This window comes from Erithacus rubecula (genome assembly GCF_903797595.1).
Source record: "Erithacus rubecula genome assembly, chromosome: 4".
Lineage (NCBI taxonomy): Eukaryota > Metazoa > Chordata > Aves > Passeriformes > Muscicapidae > Erithacus > Erithacus rubecula.
The window spans coordinates 44,072,102-44,087,851 of NC_136686.1; the positions used below are offsets into that span (position 1 = coordinate 44,072,102).

At 38.3% G+C, this 15,750-nt stretch overlaps 1 protein-coding gene across 2 annotated transcripts in view; it reads right to left on the reverse strand.

Annotated features, from left to right (window-relative positions):
* The window catches only part of SAMTOR (S-adenosylmethionine sensor upstream of mTORC1), a 32,335-nt gene extending 21,375 nt beyond the window's left edge, over positions 1–10,960 (reverse strand). The window contains exon 1 of one of the 2 annotated variants that reach the window (XM_079303584.1): positions 10,761–10,960. In XM_079303584.1, coding sequence (XP_079159710.1) covers positions 10,761–10,911 — 151 coding nt within the window. In that variant the 5' untranslated portion in view covers positions 10,912–10,960. Of the gene's footprint in view, positions 1–2,281; positions 2,355–10,760 lie in introns of those variants that run through there. The other variant, XM_079303585.1, reaches the window with a different exon arrangement.
* Between the last annotated feature and the right edge of the window lie 4,790 nt (positions 10,961–15,750).

The following is a 15,750-nucleotide window of genomic DNA, read 5'->3' on the forward strand; positions in this document are numbered from 1 at the left end:
GCACACTTGTACAATCATCAAAGTGAGTCATGTTTAAAATTAGGTGTTTATACTCCCCTTGTCTAAGATGGCAGCTGAGATGGAAGGGAGTGGCCAAAATTTAATGTTATCAAAATGGGGAAGCTGTGTAAGAAATTATGTATTCTACTTGCTGTTCAACAAGCATATATAGAAAGTTATTACGTTGGACAAAAAAAAAAAAAAAAAAAAAAAGGTGTAATACTGAACAGTATCCCTCATTATTTTCCAAATGATCCGAATTCAGAAGTATGCTTTATAAGAAATGGTACCAGCAAGACCACCAGCAGACCAGAGCAGAGCAAACACCCAAGTTGCAGGCAAATCCTCACAGGGGTTTCTGCTAAAACCTGCAGGGCACTTTTCCAGAGCTTTCAGGAGAACCTTCTGTAGAAACAAACATGCACAATGGAGCATACTCTACTGACAAAAGGGAGCAAAAAACAGCATCAACAGTGGCCTACAAACATGGGGGCAAAACAAACACAACTCCTATCCATCGAAGCACAAGCAAAGTCTGAAGTGATTCTCAATAGCAAATTAATTCTGGGGCAACTTAGACAAAGTGTTGCAGTTTCTCCAGCTCTATATTCTGAATCTTACTGCATGCACCAGACATCTGTGAAATGCTTCAATGCTTGCAGTTGCTAAAGATTTGTTTGAACACACGGCCAATCAGAAAGGTAAAAAGTAAATGAATGAACACTAACTGAAGGAAAATATCAAAAATACCAAATCTGAAGTTTATGACTGTTCTTTTATTTCACTACTTCATCTGGTCTATCCTGAAGCAATTATTCTATTTCCAAATGCCTCTTTTCCTTAAAGCTTAAGAAATAAGACAGATGGGAAAGAAGAAATATGCAAAGACCAGATGTTCTTAACTAGCCTACCCTTAGTAACAGCAGTGATGCCTTCTAACACCAAATCCTGCTCTCATAGCAGCTGCTCTGATTTCCTTCTGAACAAGGCACAGATTTGCACCTCTTCCTGGAAGTCAGACAAGGGTTAAGAGCATCTGAAGATAAGGGGTCTCAAACTGAGACATACAGCAACAGACCCAGAGCTGAGTGCCAGCACACTGAGAAATGAACTTCGAGTTACAACAGAGCTGCCTATAACAGTAACAGCTTCTTGGCTCTGAGCTGACAAGAAAATAAAATTTAATTATACAGACCATGAGGAGAGAGATGCAGAACAAAAGTGAAAAATTAGTCACAAAGTAATTCTATCACACATACTAAGTCAATTCTGTGAGCACTTTTGGTTTATTTTTATTTATCAATACAGAGATACAGAAATTGTCTACATGGAACAGATACCACCCTGCTTTTGTATCAGAAGCACTTAAACAGAGGAAAGAAGGCAGCAAATGAAATAAGGAGAGGACTAACTTCCACAAGATCACAACTGACAGAGTTGTGGAATACTCTGGAATATGGAACAACTGGCTGTTTCAAGAATATGAGACACTCAAGAAGAGCTGCTTAAAAGGAAAAAAACCCAGTTATTTCCTCATAAAATGTATAACTAAGCTTGAAGCTTGTGAAGTTCATGCAGCTGGGAAAACGACAGGAAGAAAAAAACTATTACAAACTCCATATTCAAAGATGAAATTTCTAACTCATGAGCTCCTAGACACAAAATCACTAGAAGACAGAATGATATGCAAGCACACAGTGACACTCCAGCAGCATTTTTCACTTACTCTTGTCTAAGCATCTGCTGCTGACCCACTGTCAATACTGATTTTGATACGATGCCCATTTCTCTGCCCTTCCATGGCTACAAGCTCCAAACAACTGCAGATAATGGGTCATTTTAAGGCACTGGCACCATTGTGAATGGCTTTTCAAAAGGGTCTGGCATCTAATTTCCTTTAAGCAAGTAGTATGGCAGTGCATTGTCTTGCTGTGTTTTTTTTTCCCCCCCCATACTCTAACGTAGTGAACTTTGAGAAGACACAAACAGGCACACCAGGTATAGGAACTTTAAATCCAGAATCATGCTCCAATACTGAGTAGAAAATGCAAGCAGTTCTTCCTATCTATTGAGACAGTGGCTACAAGAAGTCTTCAGCATTCAATTTCAAACCAATATCCAGAACACAGAAAAGTTATGTATTAATTTTTTTCAATCACTATATTATAATCCCAATTATAAGCAATACATTATAATTCAGGTGCAAATATGGCATTAACTCTATACTCTAGAGTTAAACATTTATTTATGAATCAATAAATTTTTGTTATAAATTACTCACCACAATTGGGTAGGTCAATCAATAAGGCAATTTATTAATTCATTGATAAGGAACAGGCCATGCAGCCCTGGGGATGCAGGGAGTCTGTGCTCCACCCTAACCCTGGTCACTGCCCCTTTTCCAGGCAGTTCCTGGTGGGCTGTGACATGCCCCTGTGCTGGGGTACAAGCCTGAACATGCTGGCAAGGGCTCAAGCAGCAGTGGCCACAAGTCCCCACCAGGTCTGGACAAGGCTGGAACATGTTCTCAGGTTACACTCCTAGCAAGCAGGGAACAGCAGGGACAAGCCTTTTCATGTTTGGACCAGCCTGTGTTTTCCTTATACATAAAAACTGGATACAGTTCATATTATAGTGGCAAAAAAAAGAGAAAAAATACATAACAGCAAAAGCCAGCAATTCACAGCAAGGTGATTTAAACAAATATAATGAAATAATTGTATTTTCCTTTGTTTCATGTCCATGCTTTAAGTTCAGTATTCTTGTTTATATTGATCCCATGATGTACTTCCATAATGACACAAATCATTATGTATTATTTCACATTTTTACTTATATAACCAGACAGGCAGCAAAATATGCAGGAAGATTTCATGACAAAACTAGTAGTTACTTGAGAAATAAGATACATAAAATCTTGTATTAACCAATTAGTAACACTGTAAATTGAACAGCAGTTTGTGGTAGGCTAACCAAATAGAAGTGTCTTGGATCTTTGATCACATCTTAAAGTTAATATTTGATTTTGTGTATTAAACCCATTATACTCATGACCATACCCCAACATAAAGTTGAAGACACTAACTGCTTCTACTCTATAATTACAGATTACCTTTTAAGCAATTTACAGCCTCTTTTGAATGCTGAACCTTCAGAGATCTTCATAGGCCTAACATCTCCATCAAGGAGCCAAATATGCCTCTGTCCATTTGAAAAGCATGACCAGCAAAACTAGCTCATAATAGGAGTTTCACACACCTCTCAAACCACTATACTCATGCTATTTTTAAATTAATTAATGCTTGTTTTATTTTATTCAGAATTACCTAGAAAATAAAAACCTACTCTTTGCCTTGAAGATTAACTATTCCTTTAAAAACAAAAAAGGTCAAAGCCCACTGCTTCCTAGAATTCTGTCACTGAACAAATGACTGATCGACTTGTTCTTCCTAACATGGACTTTACAGTAACAAAAATCCAATATTATTTACCTAGAACAGATGAATCCTAAGTAATTTCCACCCACATCAACATTGACCACAGAATAGCCAAGTCATAACCCTGAACTCAACCACAGACTAATCAGCAGTTACTGAAAACAGGTCAGGCACATAAAAGTTATTTTTAAATGATCCTAATTACAAGATAATTTTCATTGTGGGTAACAGCAATAGAGGCCAAATTTTAGCTGTAACTTCTAACAACCAGAAACATTTTTAACAGAAAAGAATCATACAAAATTAGCAAGAACTCCCCTTGTTCTGTACTTATTTTACAAGTCCTTATCAGAGGTTCCCAGCACAGCATGAGAATATCAGGTTTGCCATTCTTGGTGAGACAAACCTACATCGTAATTCTTCTCTCCAGGTAGTCTGTTATTAAGAAAAAAAAAAAATCCATCTTTCTTCCATCCTATTAAAAAAAATTATTTTACTTTAAAAGGCCATTTATTTGTAGAGTGTTAAATTGAACTGTCATTTAAGGTATGCTTATAAAATAAACAAAAAAAATTAATTAGGCAGTTTTTCTTCAACTTCTGACAGAAAAAAACAATGTTATTTGATGAAAACGCAACTTTCTGTAACATAAAATACAGCTCAGTTCTGCCAAAGGCAGCATTTTTCATTTTGCAATGGGATGAAACCCAAAACAACTGATTTGAATAATTCTGTTTTATCAAACAACGTAACAGTTGTCACACAGAGTTACAGAAGTGCTATCTGAACCCACAAGAAGAGCTTTATAATTGCTATTTTTCATAAATCCACTGGTGCTCTTTGGAAAAACAGTGCAGTTATCTCTGACAATCTCAATCAAAAAAGACTTGGCACATCAAAAGTTAACTGACACTGACACTGTGCATTTAAGTCTTCAGGTATGCACATTTAGATCATTGAAGCAACAACTTCCTCCACAAAAAGAAATAAAATACTACTGCTATTACTAATAAGAATCTAAAAAATAATAATTAAAAAACAACCAAAAAACCCAAACAAAAACCAACCAACTACCAAAACAAACAAAAACAAAAACTCGACAAAAATAGTAATTAGAGCTGCCATTATTTCCTTCTGGGAAAGTAAAATTTTTTCAGTTCAAGGTAACTCTAACTGGAAAAACCACAACAAAAACAAAAACCAATCCCCCAAAACCACCAGAAAATTTCCCAACCCACCAAAACCCACCCTCAAGTGTTTAAGGGTTTGAAGTTTCCTACATACAGGTATAACTTAGTAATGTAGAAAACCAGATTCAATCCACTCCCTTCTCAATACCTTAATTTAACAATTTTGATGGCTCTGGTAGAAGAGAAAATAACCTCAATATATTAACTAACAACAAAAGGCAAAACCAAAACCAACATGTTAGTATTTGCACAGTATTAACATTACCTTAATAAAAATTAATAAATATTGTTCATTGTCAAAAGGAAACCTATCCTCACAATTAAGTGTCCGTGACAATGCTGGACAACTTCAGATGACCAGCTGCTGGCCATAGCAATGCCTAGCAAGATTTCTGAGCATTTTTTTGTTTGTTGATGGCAATGCACTGCAGAATGAAAACAACCCATCTCATTTTCAGTCTCTTAAGATCACCTCTCACTTGCTGGAAACAGTATACTAGCTTCTATAACATGCTAAACAGTAAATGAGAAAAGCAGTCCTATACTGTTCACTAGATAAGAAAAATTAATTACATGAGAAATTTCAGCAAATATTATGACATTCATAATTTTCATTGAATACTAGATAAACTTACAGAACATCTGTCTTACTAAAAGCATATTCAGCATTCCTTGCAAACAGCATTAGGTATTTTTGGTTTCTCTGTTTTCCAATTTCACGTGTCCATATACAGAACATGAACTTCAACTTGGACAAAGTTCAAGCAATCAGAGTTAATATTTTCCTTCTCATGTCTGACTAGTATTTGCTTCACATTTCTTAGGAGCAACCTCAACAACTTCAGAATAAAATATTTTTTAAAAAATCAAGTGCAAGAATCTAATTTTCTCTATCACAGTATCAATGTTCCTCCCTTCAACTTACTTGGAGAGGATTCATTTGACCAAATGTGCATTTCTTTATCTGACCTCTCAGGTAAACTTCCTTTCCACCTGTTTACATGAAACAGACTCTGACAGCCCAAATGACTGATATTTCAGCACCTACTGGGGGTCAGTTTAGATCACTCTGAAGAATAATTTTTGTCTCTGTTCTGCTATAAATCTCTGATGGCTGTCACACAAGCAGCATGTATGTGACAGTTTAAGCAATTACTGCCCCCAGGTGTTGGATCTACTCTACTGGAAACTTCTCTTTCCCAAACCTCACTTTCTGGGATGTGCTGCACCATATCACAATCAATACAGAGATGAATACGTCAACAGAAATTACTGAATTTTTTAAAATTTGCAAATGCAGGCACAAAACTTAGAAGTATCTGATGCATAGATTTTATTATGCTGACCCTGTAACAGGATCACCATCTTCCCTGCCAGGGCAACAAAGGAGCAGGGAAGGTGACATAGACCTGTTTGTTCAGTGAATGCAAGCCCATGCTGTAGCCAGTATGTTTTCCAATTTACATGCTAACTAAATGATAGCAGCAATTATATCCCCCAAATGTAAATCTTACATGATTCTTAATGAAAGCCGTGTTGCAAAACTGTGGTGGCAAACAGTAAGGGCAATCATACCTTAAAGCTCGTGTCATAAAGTAGCACCAATTTTCATTTTAATTAAATAAAATTTAGTTTCTTTTACTGGAAAATTCAATAGTTAGTATTACAAAATGCCTTCCTCTTCCAGGAAATTAATGCAAGTGGTAAAACACAAATTAGTATCTTAAAAACTTAAGTCTATTTCTACTGTAAAACAGTTATATTTAAGAAAAATAAGTTAGCAACTGTTAACTTATCATAAAAAGTTCAATGACAAAGTTTTTCCTGTCCTGTGAAAAATGACACCATTTCAAAATGTTTCCTGTTTCACATCAGGAAGAACTTAAGCTCTCATGGTTTTTCATGAAAACAGGACATGAACAGACCATGAAACAACTAAATTCTAAATGTCTAAATCACTCACTTCTTTGGTTGCTTATTATCATCAGGTAGGGTCCTGTAAATTTTCTGAGAAAACCTCTAGAAAGTTCCTTTTCTTTGAAGTTGCAGCAAATATTTCTTTTAAGGAATCAAACTGCCACCTCGAAATGTTTTTGTCAGCTTCTGTGATGTGGTAATTAGTAACAGGACAAACAACAATTCTGTGTGGTTCTCTAAGCCTCAACAGCCTTAGCAGGCATGTACCAGGAGAAATGAACTATTTTAGTGAACACACAGGAAGACATTTCATAAAATACCTTTGCAGATACCTCAGCAATTTTTTCCACTTGCACTTATTACAAGTAAAAGTAGTCATGAAAATAATCTTTCAGACTATACACAAAGTGTCTATAACTGAGGGTCATGCTACAGAGAAAATGTGTACTTGATAAATACAGTTCTGCATGATTACAAAGGTAATAAATATCTGACAGAAAAACAGGATGCCTCTGCATCAGGGGAAGGGATTTTTATCCCAGTAAAAATTAAACCTATTTGGTTACTACAAGCAATTGGAAGCAAACAAGTATATATCAAACAGCAGATGTTCAGGAGATCTTGTGTAGTTCCTTAGGAACACTAAATCTGCTTTTACAGGTCTGCCTGTCAGGCTTGACACACATCAGTCTACATGCAGTACATGAAACATTGATGCCTATATGCAACCCATACAACATGCTCCAGCCCAGGGCTGCAAGTGCCCAAAAGATGCACAGAGGAAAGCTCTGTAAAACCTGGGGTCACCTGTGGTACCCAGCAACAGAACCAAGAGGAAGTGATTAAATCAAACATTGTTTTTTCTCCATCTCCATGTAGTAACAGAAATTCAAACATCATGAAAAACCCAAATTTCTGAACTTTCTAAGTGCTTGTGTAAAGCATTCGGAACCACCCTGAAATTGCTGATAAGTGATTAACTTAATACTTGAGAGCAGTTCCAGTTTTGGATTTTACTGGTGGCAGTGTGTAAAATAATTAAGATTAAAACGACTCCATTTGAACAGGAAGCAGGAATAAAACCAAAAAACCCCATGAGCCTTATAGTAGTGAGAGAGACTCCTAAGTGAACATGTTACATATCTGAGTTATTCTCACTTAAAGCTTTCTTTATGATAAGAAAACTTACAGGCTAACCTCAGGAATTATGTTTAGTTTTAGAAACCTCTCTATAGGTACTCTTTCTCTATCACTACTTAAAAGTAGTCTGACATTCACTCAGTGTGAACAAGAACCAACCACTTTTATTTAAAACCTACACTCATTTGCTAAACTTAATTAAAATAATTTTAAAATATCATATAGAATACTGCAGGACCCACAGTAGAAAAAAAAAAAAAGCAGCCTACGATTGTAAAATACCAAATCTGCCATGGTATTTATGATTACATGCTTCCCTTTATTTTCTTATTAACAGAGAGGGTAAGAGAAGGAAATAAATTAGGATTAAAAAAAAAGATATGATGTCTATGATATGACATGAGGTACAGTGCAGAACTATATACGAAGTCCATGCATCATACTTACAAATATGAGTGATTCAATAACTGCAGAAATTAAAAAATAAGCCAAGGTTCAGCTTTGATTAATCTTCAGACTTAGTTTTTCATTAAAAAAAAAAAAAATCAAAATCAAACCCTTTACATGAATTATGAGTAAAACTTCATTCTAGTAATTCCCTACTAACTGCAAAAAATTTGCTGCAATGCTTCCCTAGTTAAGAAATAATATTCTTGCACTTCTGACAAGTATGCAACTTCTTCAAAAACACATTGGCTTGCAATTTCAGAGCATATTGTCACTTTTTTACTGGCTCATCTTCAAAAAAGAGGGGATCCATTGCAGAAAATGAAACAAAATCATAACACTGCTGCAGTTATTAGCAGCTCAAATAATATACTGGCTTGCCTGTTACAATTGCCCATTAAAACACAAACCTTGCTCCTGTCAGGCAAATGAATTAGCAAAGAAATCAGCTTATTTAAATAGAGTCCAAACAAAATCTATCAACACACATCTCAGTGTCTCAAAGATGAATCTATTTCCTTTCAACACTTCTAACAGAAGACAGTAACTTAGGATCATATTACAATACCAAGGGGTTTCTTAGACTTACCTATCCTGTGCAAAATAATAAGCTAGCTTTCAGGATAATAAACATGATTTTTCATCTACCAACAAAATTCATATGATATTCTACTTTGGCTTCTACAGACAAAGCACTGAAGTCCACACAACAGCAATGCTAGTAATGTTTGCTTATTTAGACAAAATGGAAACTAGCTTCATAGAACTCTAGCAAAACATGAGAGGAGGCAGAGTAGAAAAAGAAAAGAGAAGTAAAGACAATACAAGATTGTGGACTAATACAGAATAATATTTCTGCTTCATATGGAGGTGAGAGCACTAAATTTTGGAGTCAAGAGGCTTTGCTTTCCCTGTGTATAAGCTGTAAACACATAAGGAAGGATGAAGAGATTTTGATCTTTGCTTTTCCATAAACAAGCCATAATTCCAATTGTACAGCAGAATTACAGATGATTTATTGATTTTTTACTTCTATTTAACAAACTGCCCACTTTCATTTTCTCAGGGTAAAGTACTTGTCAGCCAGTATCACAAAGTATTAGAAAAAAAAAATTGCAAGAAAAGACCTTTCAGAGATCAAGCATGTCCTGGTATTACAACTTCAGAACAACATTAAAGACATTTAAGAAGGAGATTCTCGAGTCTGCCTTTAAAAGCAAAGGCAGATGTAGGCAGAAAAGACTCCAAAACTGAATTTTGTAAGCTGAAAGAACCTAACATAGGAAGTACTACTGGCTAGTAAGCACTGGTAACTTGCAAGGACCACCTATTATTGGATGAGTAGGTAATGGGTAGAGCTCTTCCCGTTGCACAGATGTGCTGAATTATTTGGTTTTAACTCTCTCAATGAAATGACATATCATGTTGCTACTGACTAGAAAAAGCATTGTTAGTTTTCACTAACATGATGATGCACGATTTACAAGTCACAGGAAGTAAATGAAAATGCTGTTGGCTCTTCCACTTAACCAGCTACACACAACTTACCCCTGAGCACGAACTTGCTTTTTCCTAAGAAGTAGGCTTATAAAAACTTCCTCCTTATTTAGGCTCTCATCTAAAAAAAAAAAATCAGTTGCTAAAGATTGCTCACTTCAAAAAAAAAAAAAGGCTAACAAAGCCAACCCTTGTCTGTCTTAATCTTTCAGGCACTCTGAAATAACACAGAAATATGTACTGCTAAAAGCTGGACTCCTTTGTCAGGATTTGAATGTTTAAATCTACTGTGTTAATTCTCCCAACATTTGAGTGGAGAAAAGAGATCCTCCCTTAAGTTTTGTCTCATCAAGGCCAAAATAAACAGCGACTTTTGATCAGTATCTAGATAGGTCGGTGTTTGTGCCCAAATCCCATGAACTGGCTCCACGGGAGATTTTGGTAGTCCAGAAGGAAGTACGACCTTGTTTCTTTAACAGTAGTGTCATATGCAAATAGAGAGGAGAGGCAAGAACTTGTGCCTACAAGAGGAAGAGCTCCCATTTCATGTGTGCTCCTCTGGAGGTGAGCTCTGGGCTCCCTAAAAGAACGGATGGATTAAGTTTCTGTAACCTGCTCCAGAATTTCAGGAAGGTTTTAAAGCATTCCAATACCACCCATAAAAACCTTGCATAAGGGCATTAACACCGATGAAAAAGTAGATTTTTCAAAGACTACGAGCAATTACAACTGCTTTAACCCAATCCCTCTGCCTGAACTACTGCACTATGACTGAAAGACAAGAGGCACAAATAATTCACAAAGACCTGCGCCTTTCCAGATCGCCATTCAATCTCTCTTGGCATTCATCACCTACAGTCCTCACGTTTGCAGTCAGGAAAGCACTGCCATGGGCCGGGGGCTCGTCCCTCCGCCAGGAGGGGGGATCGCTCCGGGCAAGCGGCACAGCCCCGCAGACCCCACCGGGCAGCGGCGGCGACCCCGCTCCCGGCCAGGAGCAGGAGCAGGAAGCGAGCGCGGAGCGGCTCCCGGCCGCCCTGCCCGACACCGGCGGGCGCGCCGCCCCCCGCCCGGGGGACACCCCGATCCGCCGCGCCGGGCCGGGCCGGGCCGGCCCCCTCCCCCGCGTTACCTTCCCGGTACTTCTTGCGCAGCCGCCGGTGGACGCTCTTCACCACCCCCGACAGCTTCTCCTGCTCCAGCTTCCGCTCCTGCTCCGGGGGTGGCGGCGCGGCGGCGGCGGCCCCGCCGGGCCGGGGCCGGGGCTGCGGAGCGGCCTCCATGATGTTCCCGCTGCTCGCCGCGCACCGCCCGGCCCAGGGGGAGGCGCGCGCCGGGCCGGGGCCGCGCCGGGCCGGGCATGCGCGCGCCGCCCCCGCCGCGCGGGCTGCCGGGACATGTAGTCCGCGCGCCCGCCGCCCCGCCTGCCCGCGCTCCGGCGCCGCCGTCTGCCCGCTGCGGGCCGGGCTGCGGGACGCGCTATCGCCGAGCGAACTCCCCACGCCGCACGTCTGGAGCGGGTCACGCCGCTCTGTTCAGCGAAACAGGGAGGCGGAAAACACACCAAGTGTGAGGGACAGCGCGACTTGCCCCGTAGCTTGTGCGCTACCGCAGCTCGCGGCCGTGCCGAGAGCCCCCCGTGGGAGAGCCGCAGGGAATGCGTCTGAAAAAACCCACTCGCACCCGCAAAGGGATGGAGGAAAAATCCTGAGCCCAGAACACACCCGCAGGCACCGGGCACTTTGCAGCTCTCTGTGCCCGGCCTCAGCCTTTCCCCAAACCCAAAGGACTTCACTTCTCCCTATTACCAGTTGTTGGAAATAGCATAGACAAAACCATTCCTTACGATATCATGGCAGGGAAATAGCCCACGAAGCTGCATGTTTGACGTGGCCAAAAGCGGCTAATTGTCTTCTTTGAAGATGATAACAAAACTTTGAGGGGGTAGTTGCAGCTACAATTAAATCTGTGACAAATCTGACAGTGGGTAGGGTTGGGATTTCATCCTGATGAGAAGTCTGTGACACACGACTTTGTGCAGTGCACAACAGGTTCTTACCAGCACCACGATGGTCCTGCCAGAAAAAAAAAAAAAAAACCAGCTAATACAAAACATAGTGTTTTTTTGCTTTTCTGATAAAGTTATTTTGAAGGGGCAATTAACAAGGCAAAACTCTTATGTCAAAAGAAAAGGTTTTCGTTGTTACTGACTGCGAAATCATCCCTTTTTTGCTCACTCTGAGTGAAGTGCCCAAATAATGCTCAAAGGTCTAACTTTTTCTGTGCTGATATTTTTTAGAGAGTGTTTAAACAACTTCATCATATTTTGGATATTTCATCACTATGTTTATATGTTATTATTTATTTTATTGTCAGAGTATTTCCATTTTGTTTTATTGGGTGTGGGATTTTCCCTCAAAATACAGAATAATGGAAGGAGAATTTAAATTTTTGCAACTAACATCAGCATTAAGAAAGAAAAATTCAATGTAGTGACTGAGTTTTTCCTTTAGTTATGTTTTCCTCTTAAGTTCTGAAAATGAAATAGCTGATCATGTGTCAATGAAAAAAACATACCGGTGTGTATTAATTTTACTTTGACTTGGAAAACATCCAAGAGTCATCTTCTAGTGTGGATTATTGTATTCCATTCTCACTAAACCAGTTCAGGAAGTTTAATCTGAATCAGAAATAAAACATTATGCTAGGCTTAATTATATCTTTCTGGAATATTTTTATTTCTAGTTTTATATGCAAGTCCACCTAAGAAGGATTAAGATGGTGTAAAAAGAGATTACCGTGATAATTGCTGGGAACATTTCAGTTAACAGGGAGCCTACATGGTGGTAATGTTCTTTACATTTTTACATTGTGTAGGATTTGGTGAAGCACAGGCTGAGGAGGAAAAGCATGAGCCAGTGTTCTGTGTGTGGCATCATACCAGGAGAGCACTGAGGGAGGCATCTCAGAAGAGTAGGAGTATCAGAGTGACAGAAGAGAGATGGAGGCATTTGGAAGATGCCTGACATACTGCTGTGGCATCAACACTCCCAGTCATGAGCCTCCAGACTTGGAAGTGTAGGTTACACAGTCAAAACATGAGTGTGTTTGTGATTTGGAAAATCAGAAATCTAATTTAGAATTGGAAAACTGGGGTGAAATTACACTTGTGTGAAATACACTCTCTCAGAATAACAGGTTTGAATTATGTTATCACTGTTGTTTTTCAGTTCTCAGGATTTCTTTCTAAAACTAGCAAAGTGGTTTTAAATACAAAGTAGTTTTAATTTATCACAATGAGATAACACAGAAGTTTGGTTTCAATAAGCAAGTAGGGAGCATTTATCAGATGTCAAGTCTTTCCAGTCTTGAAAATTAAATAATATCTGAAGAGGCATTATACTCACAGGACACACAGAATATGTGATGGAATATGTGCTGGGAGTTGGGTCCCAGTGTCAGGCTTCAAATGCAAAATGTTTGAAGGAGGTGCTTACCCAGAGCACTTCATGGAGATACTGGTGGGCAGTTAAAGCAGGACTGGTTCTCTAAAGCCTCATGGAACTGGTGTCCCAGTGCTCTGTCAAGGTGGAGAAAAACCATGTGCTATACATTTCTTGAACACATTATGGAAAGAGTCAAGGAACAAATTAAGACGAACATAAATGTATTTGTCCCCAAGGTATGGGAATAGAATGAGCAATAAGGATGCATGCACTTACTCCAAGGGGATAAAAACAATAAACTACTAGTGTCCTGATAGGGGTGATAGAATTTCACTTTCTGGGAAAGAATAGTTTTGATCAGCTAGACTTACTACCTTGAATGTAAAAAATGGATGAGTGATCCTCTATGTATTAGTTACTTCCTAAATAAATTAATCTTAAAATCCAATTTAGGGAAGACTAGCATAGTTTCTTTTGACTTTTGTGAAATATTGTATTGCCAATCAATTTCGTGAATAGCATTGGAGGAATAAAAACTCTTGGTTCACAGGCTGGGAGGACAAATAATGACAGCATTTTCCAGTACTTGTGTGGCTGGAATATTCACTGAGGATGTGGGAAAACCAGTTCACATCTCTACTCTGCCCGCAGGGATCTGAACCCACATCTTCACCATGAGATTATATGAAGTGGAAGTGCTCTTCCCAAGGGAAAGGTGATAGCAGCCTTTATTTTCAGTCTGTCTCCCAGTGTAACTGTGGAGGAAAAGTAACACAAAAACTTTGTGAGCTGGGAATCAGCAATGCTTTACTTCCATCTTTATCAGTGGCACTTTTGACAATCAAGTCTTCTCAACCTCTTCCTCTCTCCTGTCATTTCAACTGTTTGAAAATCAATTGGAAAAAAGGCATAAATGAGAAGAATCTGTCCAGTGTGATGACATCATCATAAGAGTCCCTAATGCAATGTAATCTGCAAAAATTTTACCAAAAACATGTAATTCTTTTAATGGAACACTGAAACATGGTGGTGATTTAAAAGGAATAAAATACTCTTTGTTAGATGTGGACATGGTTTTGCTATATGTATCTGAATGGCAGACAAACAGGCAGCAATGGAATATTTGGGTTGAAATTAAGATTTTCTTCAATAACTGTGGAGTCTTACAAACCATGAAAACAATATAATTTGGCTTAAAAAATGGGAGTCACATCTGAATTTGCATTGATGCAGTTATTTAGAGTTGGCCCATTATTACATTCCCCAGATTACACACTGCAGTCATTTAGTAATTAAAGTTATATAGTAATTAAAACTGCTACCCCATAACAATAATTTTATTACTACAGATCTTGGATTCCATTTCTGGAGACTGACATACACACCAGTAGTTCCTTTACTTAGAAACCTGTGTATTTTAGGCTTAATTAAAAAATAGGCTTAATATTGGCTTTGGTTTGCATCTGACATTCCAATATTTACATAAATAAACATTTTGCTTTTGGAAAGCAGAGATTTTTCTACTGCAGGGCAAATTAAAGTTGCTCCTCAAGTAGGTAGAGACACCCAGCTTGTAGAAGGATTGAAGTACTTCCCACACAGGGGCTTATTGAGGCATCTATTTAAGTATCTTTAAGATCATGAGAATTAGATACTGGTATAAGATTTTATTTATTGAAATTGTGTTTTTTAGTTGCTAGCTTGTGTTGCAAAATGGCAGGGATAGTTTTAACAGCAGCCAGCATTTCTGATAAAGAATACATTCTCTTTGTCCATTCTGGCCAGCAGGTACCATCCATGTCTGTCCATATAAATGAGCTGTTTCTTTTGACACAGGAGGGAAAAGTAAAGAATTTCTAAATCCCTTCAGACTATCGCTTGTGTAATACTAAAGTGGGAATTAAATGTCATGAAACTACTGAAATATTTACTGAAAAGCAGCAAAGCACTTTATACCTAAATTATCCTGGACATTATGTACATGAGTAGAAAGTAAAACAAGCTTTTAATGCTGGGAACAGACAATGCACTTTCTAATAATTGCTGTATTAATTGGAACTTCTTTGCAACATGAGCATCACAAACATACTAGTACTATAGTAACAAAGATCATTATATAAACATAATTTTTTGAAAATCAATCCTAAATTCCCTTAAAAACCTGTTGGATTTTTTAAATAGATTTTAGTCTGAGCACATTCCCCTTGTTTTGGGAATGCATTAATTATTCAATGACCAGAATCAATATCTTGATAGCTTTAACAAGAGTACTAGCCACTCTTTATAGATCGAGTTTCTTCTTAGCTGATTTCTTGCTGCCATGAAAGGTTAACTCATAAAATCACTTTGATTTAGCAAGAGATGTCAAAACATCAAGCAGGTCTAACTGGTTTTCTTCCAATGTCAGTCAAAATAGTATGTGATTTAACACTGATTCATGTTTCTGTCAGCTGCTATGTATAAACTTGCTGTGTAATCGATTCAGACACACTAACTTTAAGGAAGTTTGATACTACTAGAAAAACTTTTATGTTTGATTATTTGTGCATCTGTGATATCTGATAGTCTTAAAGATGTTCTCAATTTTTGGGATTAAAATTCCAGTCTTCCTGTACGGGTCAGGTGTGTATAATTCCAGTACCACTCAACAGCAATATAGCTGTACTGTAGGTAATT